Source organism: Scylla paramamosain, chromosome 44 (genome assembly GCF_035594125.1).
Source record: "Scylla paramamosain isolate STU-SP2022 chromosome 44, ASM3559412v1, whole genome shotgun sequence".
Classification (NCBI taxonomy): Eukaryota; Metazoa; Arthropoda; class Malacostraca; order Decapoda; family Portunidae; genus Scylla; species Scylla paramamosain.
The window spans coordinates 11142274-11158472 of NC_087194.1; the positions used below are offsets into that span (position 1 = coordinate 11142274).

At 45.6% G+C, this 16199-nt stretch overlaps 1 protein-coding gene and 1 long non-coding RNA gene across 11 annotated transcripts in view; both read left to right on the forward strand.

Annotated features, from left to right (window-relative positions):
* The first annotated feature begins 1026 nt into the window (after positions 1-1026).
* Positions 1027-9402, forward strand: LOC135093861 (proline-rich protein 36-like). Of its 2 annotated transcripts, XM_063993440.1 has the most exons (6): positions 1035-1286; positions 1446-1915; positions 2262-2978; positions 3233-3415; positions 7522-7701; positions 8689-9402. In XM_063993440.1, the coding sequence occupies exons 2-6, from the start codon at positions 1913-1915 to the stop codon at positions 8965-8967; spliced, it is 1362 nt and encodes a 453-aa protein (XP_063849510.1). In that variant the 5' UTR covers positions 1035-1286; positions 1446-1912; the 3' UTR covers positions 8968-9402. The 2 variants fall into 2 exon arrangements, with proteins under 2 accessions (XP_063849509.1, XP_063849510.1); XM_063993439.1 differs by lacking the exon at positions 8689-9402 and having other exon boundaries at positions 1027-1286; positions 7522-8316.
* Positions 9403-12727: 3325 nt separating this feature from the next.
* Positions 12728-16199, forward strand: part of LOC135094157 (uncharacterized) — a 13760-nt gene continuing 10288 nt past the window's right edge. For 2 of the 9 annotated variants that reach the window (XR_010263624.1, XR_010263627.1), the window contains exon 1: positions 13476-14470. This is a non-coding gene — a long non-coding RNA (uncharacterized LOC135094157). The other 7 variants (XR_010263625.1, XR_010263626.1, XR_010263628.1 and 4 more) reach the window with 7 other exon arrangements.

The following is a 16199-nucleotide window of genomic DNA, read 5'->3' on the forward strand; positions in this document are numbered from 1 at the left end:
ATGCCAGACACTCCCACAGGAATAGTTATTGCCCACACAGAGCAAGCAAGTGCAAAACGTGAAAAACGTCATGTGATGTGAGAAACCTGTGGACGTACCCAACAGGAGCACGTCATGTGACGTGAATAACACCTTACTACGAGTTAAGGCAGGGGGCAACGAAATAACATGGAAAGTCTCGAAAAATTATGAAAAATGAAAAATATACCAACCACTAGCTCAGTCATATGGCAACACTGTGTTAATTTCATTTGAGTATCTCAATTATAAGTGTTTACACGCCCATTCACCCGTAAAAGGTTAATTTACTCTCTCAGACCGCAGGCAGTGGTATTTTTTGGAAAAAATTCGAGAGAAATCCATGAAAAATCAAACATATGAAAATTACTTGCTCACTCATATGGTAACACATCAGTGGTTCCTCTGGGACAGAGCGTCTTCCCTTTCCAACTTCAGTGCTGCTCCCAGCTGTTATTGAGAGAGTATGTGTTATCGCGTCATCCGTCTTTCATCAGCATTTTGTTGCTTTTGCAAAATGCCAAAGAGGAAGAGATTCGTGGAGCAGCGAAGGTAAGGGCTAGAGAAGGCTCAAGAAGAAGAGAGACAACACCACCCTCTATAGAAGAAGATGTGGTTGTAGCGGGGTCGAGTTCGCAGGTGTCACCGCATGCCAACCCCCGCCCAGTTGCCTGGATTCACTTCTTGGAGTAGGACACACCACATTGATGAGCAAATACTTGAAGAATCAAGATGCCAAGATGAATGTGAAACCAAGATTGAGGATGAGAAACAAGAAACTCCAGGAAGATCTCGCGTACGCTGCAGGCGGGTTCTGACGCGTCTTCAGGGGCGTTTTTCTCGAAACGTAAGTGTTTGCCACTCACTGTGCTTTAATTTCTATCTACTTTTTTTTATTTATCATCCGATTTTCTTAATTTTTGTCTTGTTTTCTTTGTCTTCCTCCCCAACCTCCCCAACTCCCCGCCGCCACAGGTGTGATACGAGTAGTAATCTTATCACTCTTGTCTTAACTCACCTGTGGACTGTTGGCGGTGGCGTGAGCACGTAGTACCTCTGGCGACATCATCTGGCGGCGCTGGTGACGCGGAGAAACATAGGTGTTGAAGTTGCTTCTCATCTGCCCCTGCTGCCCCTCTCACCGCATCATAATCTCTCAATACTAATTCCTTTGGCTCTTCATTAAAGCGTCTATCCTCGTGAGTGAGCCACATGAAGCACACGTCGGCATCACCACCCTTGGCTTGACACGCTCCCACAACAACAAGGTGCATGCTGGCGTGTGTGTCAGAGCCTTACAGCGACCTGTTGCCCCCACACGGCTTCCATTGCTATGAGATTTATTCGCCATTACTTTGGTTTATTTTACTATAACTTTAAATGAGCTTATGTTTTGACTAACTGGTGAATCATCTCCATCCAATCAGGAGCAAGGAGGCGGAGTGTGACCAGCGTTGTGGCAGCAACACAGAGGCAGGCAACCTGAAGGAAGGCCAGCAACACAGAGGCAGGCAGCCTGAAGGAAGGCCAGCAACACAGAGGCAGGCAGCCTGAACCAAGGGCAGCAACACAGAGGCAGGCAGCCTGAAGGAAGGCCAGCAACACAGAGGCAGGCAGCCTGAAGGAAGGCCAGCAACACAGAGGCAGGCAGCCTGAAGGAAGGCCAGCAACACAGAGGCAGGCAGCCTGAAGGAAGGCCAGCAACACAGAGGCAGGCAGCCTGAAGGAAGGCCAGCAACACAGAGGCAGGCAGCCTGAAGGAAGGCCAGCAACACAGAGGCAGGCAGCCTGAAGGAAGGCCAGCAACACAGAGGCAGGCAGCCTGAAGGAAGGCCAGCAACACAGAGGCAGGCAGCCTGAAGGAAGGCCAGCAACACAGAAGGCAGTTTGAGCCATGGTGAGTGTTGTCCCCAGCAGTATTGGAATTTTATATATATATATATATATATATATATATATATATATATATATATATATATATATATATATATATATATATATATATATATATATATATATATATATATATATATATATATATATATATATATATATATATATATATATATATATATATATATATATATATTAAATGAGTGGTTGTGAATGAGGGGGAAAACATGAAGGTGAGGGGTTAATGGTGGAGGAAAGATTGACAGCAGCAGCAGCAGCATGAGGTGTTTGATGTGGAGAGCGTGCCGAGCTGGGTGGAGTGAGTCCCTCACGCCGCCTCTTTGTTGCAGGATGACAACGTGGAGGAGTGTCCAGTGTGCCTCACCACCTTTGACGACACCCTCAGGCGGCCACGCACTCTGCCCTGTGGCCATACAGTGTGCTCGCCGTGCATTGACGGACTGAAGCAGCAGGGTGCCGTCACGTGCCCCACCTGCCGGGTGAGTCACGCCGTGCCCGAGGCGGGCCAGTTCCCCATCTCCTATATTACGGAGGGCCTTATCAGGAGACTGAGAAGACTGGCCTCTCTGCCAGCCGAGCCAGGGAAGCAGGCAGCCCCACCAGTGACACGGCCTGCACCAAAGGCGACAACGGGACTCAGCAGGAAGGCACAGTCCCTGCTGCAGGAGCAAGAGGTGAAGGTCCTGGCTGCCATCCGCTCCTGCCAGGAGGAGCAGAGCCAGCTGGCCGAGTACCTGACAACCCTCGGTGGCTGGAGCAGTCGCCAGCAGCGGCTGCAAGACGAGCTGCAGACGCTGGTGGACCAGAGCAAGAGTGCCCGGGAAGCGGTGCACCGCGAGGAGTCCCGGGTAGAGGGCAGGCAGGAGGAGGTGCGGCAGAAGGAGCAGCAGCTGCACGCCGCGCTACAGTCGCTGCGCACGGCCGCAACACGGCAGGAAGCTTACGAGGTCATTGAGGACACAGACCTTCTGGTGGAGAAGGACAGTCAGACAGAGGGGTGTCTGGGAGTGTTTCCCGACGTCCACGCCGTCACCACCGTCACCAAGGTGGGTGTGGCCTCACACTTGTTGTGCTTGCAGGTCACTCCTCTGGCTACGGTCATCAGTCACTTGTTGAGTTACACAGTGGTACACAGTATTAAACTAATTACAAACACTTACTTCAAACCACCATTATTAACACTCCTGCCTAGATCATTAACCTCAGGCCACGCCTCCACCACACGTCCCTCCATTTGCACGGTACCCTACACACACACACACACACACACACACCGCCTCACTGCCGCGTTGTGTTTCAGGTGGCACAGGCATCGCGCGCAGCCCTGCAGGCTGCCACCGCTGCCGCTGCTGCCACACAGGCAGCCCTGGAGGCAGTGGGCACTGCTGCTGCAGCCTCGGGGGACTCCAGCCTCCCAGCAGCCTTGGCCGAGGCCTCCTCCATCGCGGATAGGCTGCAGGCCCTACTGGCGCCGCCCCTGACGGTGAGTGTGGCATGCCCCAAGTGTCACTGCTGCCCGGCGCTGCTCTAGCTGTGCGGCTCACGGCTCTTTCTCTCTCCTTGTTGCTCTCTCTTCTCTCTCTCTCTCTCTCTCTCTCTCTCTCTCTCTCTCTCTCTCTCTCTCTCTCTCTCTCTCTCTCTCTCTCTCTCTCTCTCTCTCTCCTGCCAGTGTGTGGTGGTGTGCTAAGGTGTGTTTGCAGGGGCTGTTTTTCCAGCCGGCTGGTCAGTCGAAAGCCTTCACATTTTTTTTTTTTTTTTTATGTAGGAAGGACACTGGCCAAGGGCAACAAAAATCCAATAAAAAAAAATGCCCACTGAAATGCCAGTCCCATAAAAGGGTCAAAGCAGTGGTCAAAAATTGATGAATAAGTGTCTTGAAACCTCCCTCTTGAAGGAATTCAAGTCATAGGAAGGTGAAATACAGAAGCAGGCAGGGAGTTCCAGAGTTTACCAGAGAAAGGGATGAATGATTGAGAATACTGGTTAACTCTTGCGTTAGAGAGGTGGACAGAATAGGGGTGAGAGAAAGAAGAAAGTCTTGTGCAGCGAGGCCGCGGAAGGAGGGGAGGCATGCAGTTAGCAAGATCAGAAGAGCAGTTAGCATGAAAATAGCGGTAGAAGACAGCTAGATATGCAACATTGCGGCGGTGAGAGAGAGGCTGAAGACAGTCAGTTAGAGGAGAGGAGTTGATGAGACGAAAAGCTTTTGATTCCACCCTGTCTTGAAGAGCAGTATGAGTGGAACCCCCCAGACATGTGAAGCATACTCCATACATGGACGTATAAGGCCCTTGTACAGAGTTAGCAGCTGGGAGGGTGAGAAAAACTGGCGGAGACGTCTCAGAACACCTAACTTCATAGAAGCTGTTTTAGCTGGAGATGAGATGTGAAGTTTCCAGTTCAGATTATAAGTAAAGGACAGACTGAGGATGTTCAGTGTAGAAGAGGGGGACAGTTGAGTGTCATTGAAGAAGAGGGGATAGTTGTCTGGAAGGTTGTGTCGAGCTGATAGATGGAGGAATTGAGTTTTTGAGACATTGAACAATACCAAGTTTGCTCTGCCCCAATCAGAAATTTCAAAAAAGATCAGAAGTCAAGCGTTCTGTGGCTTCCCTGCGTGATATGTTTACCTCCTGAAGGGTTGGACGTCTATGAAAAGACGTGGAAAAGTGCAGGGTGGTATCATCAGTGTAGGAGTGGATAGGACAAGAAGTTTGGTTTAGAAGATCATTAATGAATAATAAGAAGAGAGTGGATGACAGGACAGAACCCTGAGGAACACCACTGTTAATAGATTTAGGAGAAGAACAGTGACCGTCTACCACAGCAGCAATAGAACGGTCAGAAAGGAAACTTGAGATGAAGTTACAGAGAGAAGGATAGAAACCGTAGGAGGGTAGTTTGGAAATCAAAGCTTTGTGCCAGACTCTATCAAAAGCTTTTGATATGTCCAAGGCAACAGCAAAAGTTTCACCAAAATCTCTAAAAGAGGATGACCAAGACTCAGTAAGGAAAGCCAGAAGATCACCAGTAGAGCGGCCTTGACAGAACCCATACTGGCGATCACATAGAAGGTTGTGAAGTGATAGATGTTTAAGAATCTTCCTGTTGAGGATAGATTCAAAAACTTTAGATAGGCAGGAAATTAAAGCAATAGGACGGTAGTTTAAGGAATTAGAACGGTCACCTTTTTTAGGAACAGGTTGAATGTAGGCAAATTTCCAGCAAGAAGGAAAGGAAGATGTTGACAGACAATGTAGGCAAACTTCCAGTAAGAAGGAAAGGTAGATGTTGACAGACAGAGCTGAAAGAGTTTGACTAGACAAGGTGCAAGCACGGAGGCACAGTTTCGGAGAACAATAGGAGGGACCCCATCAGGTCCATAAGCCTTTTGAGGGTTTAGGCCAGCGAGGGCATGGAAAACATCATTGCGAAGAATTTTAATACGTGGCATGAAGTAGTCAGAGGGTGGAGGAGAGGGAGGAACAAGCCCAGAATCGTCCAAGGTAGAGTTTTTAGCAAAGGTTTGAGCGAAGAGTTCAGCTTTAGAAATAGATGTGATAGCAGTGGTGCCATCTGGTTGAAATAGAGGAGGGAAAGAAGAAGAAGCAAAGTTATTGGAGATATTTTTGGCTAGATGCCAGAAATCACGAGGGGAGTTAGATCTTGAAAGGTTTTGACATTTTCTGTTAATGAAGGAGTTTTTGGCTAGTTGGAGAACAGACTTGGCATGGTTCCAGGCAGAAATATAAAGTGCATGAGATTCTGGTGAAGGAAGGCTTAAGTACCTTTTGTGGGCCACCTCTCTATCATGTATAGCACGAGAACAAGCTGTGTTAAACCAAGGTTTAGAAGGTTTAGGACGAGAAAAAGAGTGAGGAATGTACGCCTCCATGCCAGACACTATCACCTCTGTTATGCGCTCAGCACACAAAGACGGGTCTCTGACACGGAAGCAGTAGTCATTCCAAGGAAAATCGGCAAAATACCTCCTCAGGTCCCCCAACTAGCCTGGTGTACGAGTATATAGCCTGGCAGGTTGTGGTGCTGTGGTGCTGTGGTGCTGTGGTACACACGTGCTGGGGTGCTGGCTGCCTCAGTGCCTGGTGTATATAGCCTGGCAGGTAGTGATGCTGTGGTGCTGTGGTGCGGTGCTGTGGTGCTGTGGTACACACGTGCTGGGCCGCTGGCTGCCTCAGTGCCTGGTGTATATAGCCTGGCAGGCTGTGGTGCTGTGGTGCTGTGGTACACACGTGCTGGAGCGCTGGCTGCCTCAGTGCCTGGTGTATATAGCCTGGCAGGTAGTGATGCTGTGGTGCTGTGGTACACACGTGCTGGGCCGCTGGCTGCCTCAGTGCCTGGTGTATATAGCCTGGCAGGCTGTGGTGCTGTGGTGCTGTGGTACACACGTGCTGGAGCGCTGGCTGCCTCAGTGCCTGGTGTATATAGCCTGGCAGGTAGTGATGCTGTGGTGCTGTGGTACACACGTGCTGGGCCGCTGGCTGCCTCAGTGCCTGGTGTATATAGCCTGGCAGGCTGTGGTGCTGTGGTGCTGTGGTACACACGTGCTGGGCCGCTGGCTGCCTCAGTGCCTGGTGTATATAGCCTGGCAGGCTGTGGTGCTGTTGTGCTGTGGTACACACGTGCTGGAGCGCTGGCTGCCTCAGTGCCTGGTGTATATAGCCTGGCAGGTAGTGATGCTGTGGTGCTGTGGTACACACGTGCTGGGCCGCTGGCTGCCTCAGTGCCTGGTGTATATAGCCTGGCAGGCTGTGGTGCTGTTGTGCTGTGGTACACACGTGCTGGAGCGCTGGCTGCCTCAGTGCCTGGTGTATATAGCCTGGCAGGTAGTGATGCTGTGGTGCTGTGGTATACACGTGCTGGGCCGCTGGCTGCCTCAGTGCCTGGTGTATATAGCCTGGCAGGCTGTGGTGCTGTGGTGCTGTGGTACACACGTGCTGGGCCGCTGGCTGCCTCAGTGCCTGGTGTATATAGCCTGGTAGGCTGTGGTGCTGTGGTGCTGTGGTAGACTCGTGCTGGGGCGCTGGCTGCCTCAGTGCCTGGTGTATATAGCCTGTTAGGCTGTGGTGCTGTGGTGCTGTGGTAGACTCGTGCTGGGGCGCTGGCTGTCTCACTGACCACATAAACAAACATAAAGTTCCTCATCTGTTTTCCACAATTTTTTATAAATGAATGTAAATATTTTATTTATTTATTGTACATAATGGCAGACAGTCAATGGTTATTACTAAAACACTTGCCAACAACTTTCCTCCTATTTTCAATTTTATATTGAGAGTTGCTCTCATTTGACCCGGGAAAAATGGAGGCAAGGCGGCCCACACACCGGCTTCCCGGCTGCTCCGGCAATTCAGCAAATCGCGGCTGCATTTCGCTCCCGGCTGCACGATCCCGGCTAAAAGCAGCCGTGAATTGCCTCATGTAAAACCCCCTTTACACTGAGCAGGCTGCTCAAGGGCTAAAGGTTTGCTGCTGCTGCTGCTGCTGCTGCCTTTTGAAATGTACGAGTACATCTTGTATCCCTTCTCCAAACTGCCAGCCTGACTTACTGCCTCCTCCTCCCTGCAGGCCGAGGACCTGCACAGCCTAACACAGCATGCCAGGGGCCTGGTGGAGGCTGGCCTTGTCTTCGCCGTCCACGACGTGAAGGGACAGACTCGGCACGCAAGGATCAGCCTTGAAGACGGCAGCCTTTACCTCCACTCCCTGCAGGCCCAGGCCCTGCCGAACCTCACCGCCACCCTGCAGGTGGGTCAGGGCGTCGCGCCCCGCCCTGGTGCCACCACCGCGTGGCTGGAGGGAAGGGGACTGCCCGTCACAACACTCACGCACCCGTTCTCACCCTTACCCTCCCTCACCTGGTCCACCACACCCTGCCCCTCCGCCACCCACTGTCCCTCCCTCCCTCCCTGCAGGCCCACACTCCCTGCCCACACTCCCTGCCCACACTCCTTCCCTCACCTGGTCCACCACACCCTGCCCCTCCGCCACCCACTGTCCCTCCCTCCCTCCCTGCAGGCCCACACTCCCTGCCCTGCCCCTCTGCCAGGCACTGTCCCTCCCTCCCTCCCGCCCTCCCTCCCTGCAGGCCCACACTGCCCGCCCTGTCCCTCCGCCACCCACTGTCCCTCCCTCCCTCCCTCCCTCCCTGCAGGCCCACACTGCCCGCCCTGTCCCTCCGCCAGGCACTGTCCCTCCCTCCCTCCCTGCAGGCCCACACTGCCCGCCCTGTCCCTCCGCCAGGCACTGTCCCTCCCTCCCTCCCTGCAGGCCCACACTGCCCGCCCTGTCCCTCCGCCAGGCACTGTCCCTCCCTCCCTCCCTGCAGGCCCACACTGCCCGCCCTGACCCTCCGCCAGATGGTGATAATGATGGTGACCACGACAGCCATGGTGACGATGACACTAATAGTTATGACAGTAATAAGAACACTATCAATACTCATAAACATTTAAAAAAATTAAAAGATAAGAATACTTCTGCTGCTGCTACTGATGATGATGATGGTGATGATGAAAATTGTAAAACCTATAACTGTAATAATCATAACACTACTAATAATAACAAAAATAATGATAGTAGTAATAATAATAATAATAATAATAGTAATAATAATAATAATAATAATAATAATAATAATAATAATAATAACAATAATAATAATACTTCTACTACTACTATCAACAACAACAACAACAACAACAACAACAACAACAACAATAACATGTGTTCCAGATGGGGGAGGTGGTGCCGGCCGCCCCCCCCTGCGAGGTGTTCCTGGACCTGATGTGGTCCGGCAGCGCGGCGCGGCGGGTGGTGGTGAGTCTACCCAAGGACACCCCCCTGGGCCGGCAGTTCATGCTGCTGTGCTCGGGCCAGCGGGGCGCCTGCTACGCCAACACCAGGCTGTTTAAGGTGATAGATGAGGGACAGCCGGAGGAGCGTGTGGTGGGAGGAGAGTACCAGACAGGTGATGGGAGGAGCCGCCCTGCTGCCTCACCTTGGCCAGGGTGAGTACTGGAAGTCAGGCAAGGCGGGGGCTGTGTGGTGCTGGTGGCGTGATGACCCTGCCCGTGGTGCTCAGTTCGGCATCACCACCCGGGACTTGCAGCGTGGTAGAGTTTGGCATGATGTCTTTGGCCAGGTGGTGCGGGGCCTGGAGGTGGTGCAGGAGGCAGCCCGGCACCGCCCCATTACTGAGGTGACTGTGGTGCAGTGTGGCGTGGTGCTGTCACGATAGTGCTGCACCACACCACACACCACACCACACCACACCACTACCAATATTATTTTTTTTGTCATTTTTTTTAAGAGGAAAGAAGCAAACACACACACACACACACACACACACACACACACACACACACACTTCTGTTAGCAGTGTTCACATCACTGGTCCACACTGTCTCATCTTGCTTCTCCTCAATAACATTATTGTACAAACACAAATCTTGCCTTTCATTTTCCTTCAAGTGGAAGTGAAAGGCCGCGCTGCACCCTCAATTACACTTGTGCTCCTCTTGTTACTGTTACCATTACCATTATTGTTACTATTATTATTATTATTATTATTATTATTATTATTATTATTATTATTATTATTATGCTCTTCTTACTACAAATAGTTTCTTTGTTATTATTATTATTATTATTATTATTATTATTATTATTATTATTATTATTATTATTATTATTATGCTCTTCTTACTACAAATAGTTTCTTTGTTATTATTATTATTATTATTATTATTATTATTATTATTATTATTATTATTATTATTATGGGCAACATAATCATTGCTTTTATTTTCATTATTGTCATTATAATTATTATCTTTATTAATACTATCATTATTTTTTCTTCTTATTATTATTATTATCATTATTATCATTATTATTATTATTATTATTATTATTATTATTATTATTATTATTATTATTGTTTTTCTTATTGTTCTTGTCATTATTATTAATATGGTCGGTATTGTTTTCATTATTATCATCAATATATTATTATTAATATTAGTAGTATGATTAATGTAATAATTTTTCATTTTCATTATAGTTATTATAATATATAATCATTATTAGTATTATCGTTGTTTTCTTATCATCATAATAATAATTATCATTATTATTATCATTTTATTTTTTTTGTCTTGCCGTTGTTGTTGTTGTTGTTGTTGTTGTTGTTGTTGTTGTTGTTGTTGTTGTCATTATTAATATAGTCATTATTCTCATTATCATCAACATTATTATTATTATTATTATTATTATTATTATTATTGTTATTATTATTATTGTTATTATTGTTATTATTATTGTTGTTGTTGTTGTTGTTGTTGTTGTTGTTGTTGTTGTTGTTGTTTCTGCTGCTGCTGCTATTATTATTATTATTATTATTATTACTATGATCATCATTATTATTATCTTTATTATTACTAATATCGTCATTCTTCTTCATCTTCTTCTTCTTCTTCTTCTTCTTCTTCTTCTTCTTCTTTTTATTATCATTATTATTATTATTATTATTATTATTATTATTATTATTATTATTATTATTATTATTATTATTATTTTTATTATTATTATTATTATTATTATAATGATAATTATTGTTTTTATTTTCATTATTACCATTATGATTATCATTATTATTAGTATCATCATTGATTTCTTATCATAATAATAATAATAATAATAATAATAATAATAATAATAATAATAATTATTATTATTATTATTATTATTATTATTATTATTATTATTATTATTGTTGTTGTTGTTGTTGTTGTAGTTGTTGTTGTCATTATTATTTTTATGATCATTATTGTTTTCATTATTATCATCAATATATTATTATTATTAATATTATTATTATTATTATTATTATTATTATTATTATTATTATTTTTATTTTTATTTTTATTCTTATTATTATGTTATTATTTTTATCAGTGTGATTAACATAAGCATTTTTTGAAATTTTCATTATTGTCATTCTAAATATCATCATTACTAGTATAATCATTGTTTTCGTATTATTATTATTATTATTATTATTATTATTATTATTATTATTATTATACTTTTGTTGTTGTTGTTATGAATATGATCGTTGTTGTTATTATTATTATTATTATTATTATTATTATGCTTAACATAATCATTATTTTTATTTGTATTATTTCCATTATAATTATTATCATTATTAGTAATGTCATTGTTTTTCTTATATATATATATATATATATATATATATATATATATATATATATATATATATATATATATATATATATATATATATATATATATTATTACTATCTTTATTATTATTATTATTATTATTTTTATAATTAACATTGTTTTACTTTCATTATTGTCTTTATATTTATTATCACTTTTATTATAATCATTAATTTCTATATTTTCATCAATATATAAAAAAATACAAAAAAAAAAAAATAAATAAATACAAAAATGGCACACCAAATAAATGTATGTTTGTAAGTTTGGTTTAGTCAGCGGCAATCTGCGCCGTTCTCTTTGAAGGCTGCGTTGATGGAAGGGGTGACTCCACCAATGTCACTGCTCGACGCTCTGCGCTCAAAACTTGTCAGGCTTGACTTTCCTTGTTGACGCAATACACGGAGGGGATGTGCCGCAACACTGCAGCTAAAGCAGGGAGGATGTAGGCACTTGCACAGCCATACCAGTGACAAATGTAATGGCTGCACCGCTTGTTTGGGTGGAACAAAAGCAGGGGGATGTGGGCACTTGCACAGCCATACCAGTGACATGTAATGGCTGCACCGCTTGTTTGGGTGGTTCATGAATAACAACATAATGAAGTTAAATAAACGCAAATTTTTGTGAAAGGAGGAGCAAAGGGATTTACGTTGTAGCATTGTTTGAGTGACCACTATGTGTATTAAGTACAGAAGTGACTTATACTAGAAGCACCGCAGGATAGCAAAGCTGCGTTAAAAAGACACTTAGTGTTGACAAACTTGTCTTGCAGGAAAGATAAGGAACGGTGCAAACGAAAGCAGGAGCTAGACTAGAGGAATAATGGCAGAGGTGACGCAGCAAGATGGTGAGGAAGACAGCAGAGGAGAATATGACTGGGGCAGGAGGTGGTTAGTTAAAGCAAGCACAGGGCCAGTGTAGTGAAGGCCTCTGCTCTCACCAGCACTGTCAGCTAAGGCCACAGAGGTCACTGGTCGGGTTTTTTAGTGTTTCTCCTGTCAGTAATGTAAAAAAAAAAGAAATGTTAATCTGTCACTAGAAGCGTCAAAACCTCCTTAGTAGCCCGTCTCACTTGAAGCAGAGCCTTGTGGCTGTAGTGGTGGTGCGGTGCAGAAAGGCTGCACAACACTAGCTTGCGTAGAGGCGAGAGGCGATGGAACGCTTCATTGTGGAATGGTGTAGATGTGAGCGACACAGAGGCACACTTTTAGAGAGGCAATTCTGGGAGCCACAGGTGAACCAGCGTGGTGGTGGCAGACCACACCAGACAAGGGAGGAGGTGCTTACACACAGAGGCACGCTGGCAGTGCTGCCAGTGTGTCGTGGCAAGGAAGAAAGGGAAGGGACCCTAAAAGAGATGAAAAAGTCCCTTGTGCACGCCTGGGAAGTACGCCTGAGGGAGTTTAGGTGTTAAATTAGAGGAGACATGTCGACTCTGTGCTCTCTAGCGGCTGACCTGCGGAAGACGTCACGAGAACAAAATGAGCGTGAATGGGTGGTAACAAGAGGAGGAAGAGTGGGAGCCGAATGGGATGTGAGAAAATGGAAGAATGAGATAGACAAAGAAGTGAAATGTGTGGGACTGAATGAATGGAAGAATGAGATGGAAAGAAAGAAGACCCTGGAATGGTACAAGGAGAAAGAGGCCCCGAGGTATGAAAGGTGGTATGATGGAAGCCTGGGCGGTGATCTTCTCTTCCGAGCGAGGGCACAGTGTATGGATGTGAATGCAAGGAGTTACAGGTGGTCTGAGTCCCGCAGCAAAGTGTGCCAGATGTGTGACATGGGAGAGGATGAGACGGTGGAACATGTGGTGCTGGAGTGTGTGCAGTATGCCAGAGACAGGAATGAGATGATGCAAGTGATACTGACTGAGTTAGGGCATGATAGGAATGAAAGAGTGGAGAAGACAGGAAAGGAATGGATGGTGTTGTTGCTGGGACTGGGTAGAGAGGCCAATGAAAGGATGATTGAGGCGGTGAAAGAGTTTCTGGAGAGAATGTGGCGTGCCAGGTGTATGAACAATTAGGATAGAGGATGCTGTTCGTTTCTCTTTTTTTTTTTCCCCCTTTCTACAGGAGTTGCCGATCCAAAGGCCTGGCTCAGAAGTGATCCTGTGCCACCTGTACCATCAAGATCAAGATCAAGATGTTGCCTTGTTTACCTTTGTCACAGTGGTCCTCCTCCTGCTGTCCGTGTGTCTGTGTGTGTGTGTCTTTTGAAGGCACCTCTCAGGTCGCTGCTGTCTCCTCTGCCTGGTGAGTGGGGGCTCTCTCTCTCTCTCTCTCTCTCTCTCTCTCTCTCTCTCTCTCTCTCTCTCTCTCTCTCTCCTTCCTTGGGCTCTTTTCCCGTATCTCCTCCTCCTCCTCCCCCTCCTCTTCTTGTTTGTTTGGTCAGTCTTTCCTTGCCATCCAACTCTCTCTCTTGTATCCTCCCCACAGTAGCAGAATAGGAGAGCATCTAGCTCTCGTTCCCACAGTCAACAACGGCCCACCCTTGAGAGGAGTTGGACGTATGGTCAGGAGGCAGACACATGGAAGAGACTGGGTGGCAGGGAAGTGAAATGTGTGGGACTGAATGAATGGAAGAATGAGATAGAAAGAAAGAAGACCTTGGAATGGTACAAGGAGAAAGAGGCCCCGAGGTATGAAAGGTGGTATGATGGAAGCCTGGGCGGTGATCTTCTCTTCCGAGCGAGGGCACAGTGTATGGATGTGAATGCAAGGAGTTACAGGTGGTCTGAGTCCAGCAGCAAAGTGTGCCAGATGTGTGACATGGGAGAGGATGAGACGGTGGAACATGTGGTGCTGGAGTGTGTGAAGTATGCCAGAGACAGGAATGAGATGATGCAAGTGATACTGACTGAGTTAGGGCATGATAGGAATGAAAGAGTGGAGAAGACAGGAAAGGAATGGATGGTGTTGTTGCTGGGACTGTGTAGAGAGGCGAATGAAAGGATGATTGAGGCGGTGAAAGAGTTTCTGGAGAGAATGTGGCGTGCCAGGTGTATGAACAATTAGGATAGAGGATGCTGTTCGTTTCTCTTTTTTTCCCCTTTCTACAGGAGTTGCCGATCCAAAGGCCTGGCTCAGGAGTAATCCTGTGCCACCTGCACCATCAAGATCAAGATCGAGAGAGAGAGAAAAAGAGAGGCCATGTTTGAGCTAGTTCACTTATCTGTGGTTCCTCTCCCCCTCTCTCTCTCTAATTAGAGCGAAAATGGCAGCGGAGGAGCTCAAGGATGAAGCCAACGACTATTTGAAAAGTAAGAGAGAGAGAGTGTGTGTGTGTGTGTGTGTGTGTGTGTGTGTGTGTGTGTGTGTGAAGTTCTAGCTCGCTCTGGCTGCCTGATCACACACACACACACACACACGCACGCACACATTTACTACTTGAGCAGTGTTGCACGGCGCCTCTAAGTGTTTCATTAAACCGCTGAAAAAAAAATATTATTTCAATCCATGTATTTGTTTATTTAAATGCGCTTGAATGTTGCAGTCTGTTAGTGTGTGATTCTTGTTATTGTTATTGGCCACTAGTGAAGAGGTGGGGTCCCTGGCTTTCGTGGACCCGTCTGGTGTTGCTCCTTGTGCCCCTAACCTAACCTTGCCCTCCCTGGTAACACTGCAAGGAAGATACACCACTGGCAACACTGACAGACGACCCAGCCAACCAGGGACCCCACACGTACACTAGTGGCTGTTATTGATGTGTGTGCGTGTGTGTGTGGGCAATAAGTCAGCTGTTAGCACGTCTTTAAAACAACGCGGTTTTATTATAGTTTAAGCCATTACACACTACGTGGTAATAACCTACCTCATTTTGTTCTCACTATTCACATCATTTCTAATGATTACACTACTTGTCGGAAATTAATAATAACGCCGTGGGCCGTGGGTAGAGATTTTTTCACTATTTATTATCTATTGATTCATTTATTGCAATTTTTTTGTTCTTGTTTTGTTGCAGTAATTTACCACAAAGACTTGGTGCACTTGTTGAAGGTGTTACTGGTTGACAAGCACACCATTACATAATTCACTTAAAACACTGACTTCTTTCTGTAGCTGTTAGGTTAGGTTAGGTTTGGTTAAGTTAGGTTTGGTTAGATTAGGTTAGGTTAAGTTAGGTTAGGTTAGGTTAGGTTAGGTTAAGTTAGGTTAGGTTCTATTAGGTTTGGTTAGGTTAGGTTAAGTTCTGTTAGGTTTGGTTAGGTTAGGTTAAGTTCTGTTAGGTTTGGTTAGGTTAGGTTAGGTGCACAACGAGCAATGATGCTGTTAGGTTCAGGGTACAAAAAACATTTACTAGTTATAGTTAGGTTAGGTTAGGTACACAACAAACAACCAAACTCTGGTAGGTACAGGGTACGAGAAAGATTTAGGAGTTATAGTTAGCTCTGAACTCCGTCTAGGGAAACAATGCATAGAGGCCAGAAACAGGGCAAATAGGGTACTAGGATTCATTTTTAGGAGTGTTAAAAGTAGAAGGCCGGAAGTAATATTAAAGTTATACTTGGCGCTGGTCAGACCTCATCTAGACTATGCTGTGCAGTTCTGGTCCCCACATTACAGGAAAGATATAGGTCTATTAGAATCAGTACAGAGGAGAATGACTAAAAGGATACAGGGGACGAGGAGTGTTCCTTACGAGGCGAGGTTGAAGCTGTTAAATTTGTCGTTTAGAGACGCAGAGGTTAAGAGGGGACATGATGGAAGTCTTTAAGTGGTATAGGGGCTACAACAAGGGGGCAAACTCAATCTTAGACCAGCAGCCAGGACAGAACAAGAGGTAACGGGCACAAGGTTGAAAATTTAGGTTTAGGAAAGAGATGGGGAGGAATTGGTTCTCAAATAGTGTGGCAGATGAGTGGAACGGACTCAGCAATCAGGCTGTTAGTGGCGAGTCTTAGGGAGCTCTGAGAGATTAGACTGGGTGGTGATTGGAGAGGACAGCTGGAGATTGGCAGGCCTATTTCACACAGGGACTGCCACGTG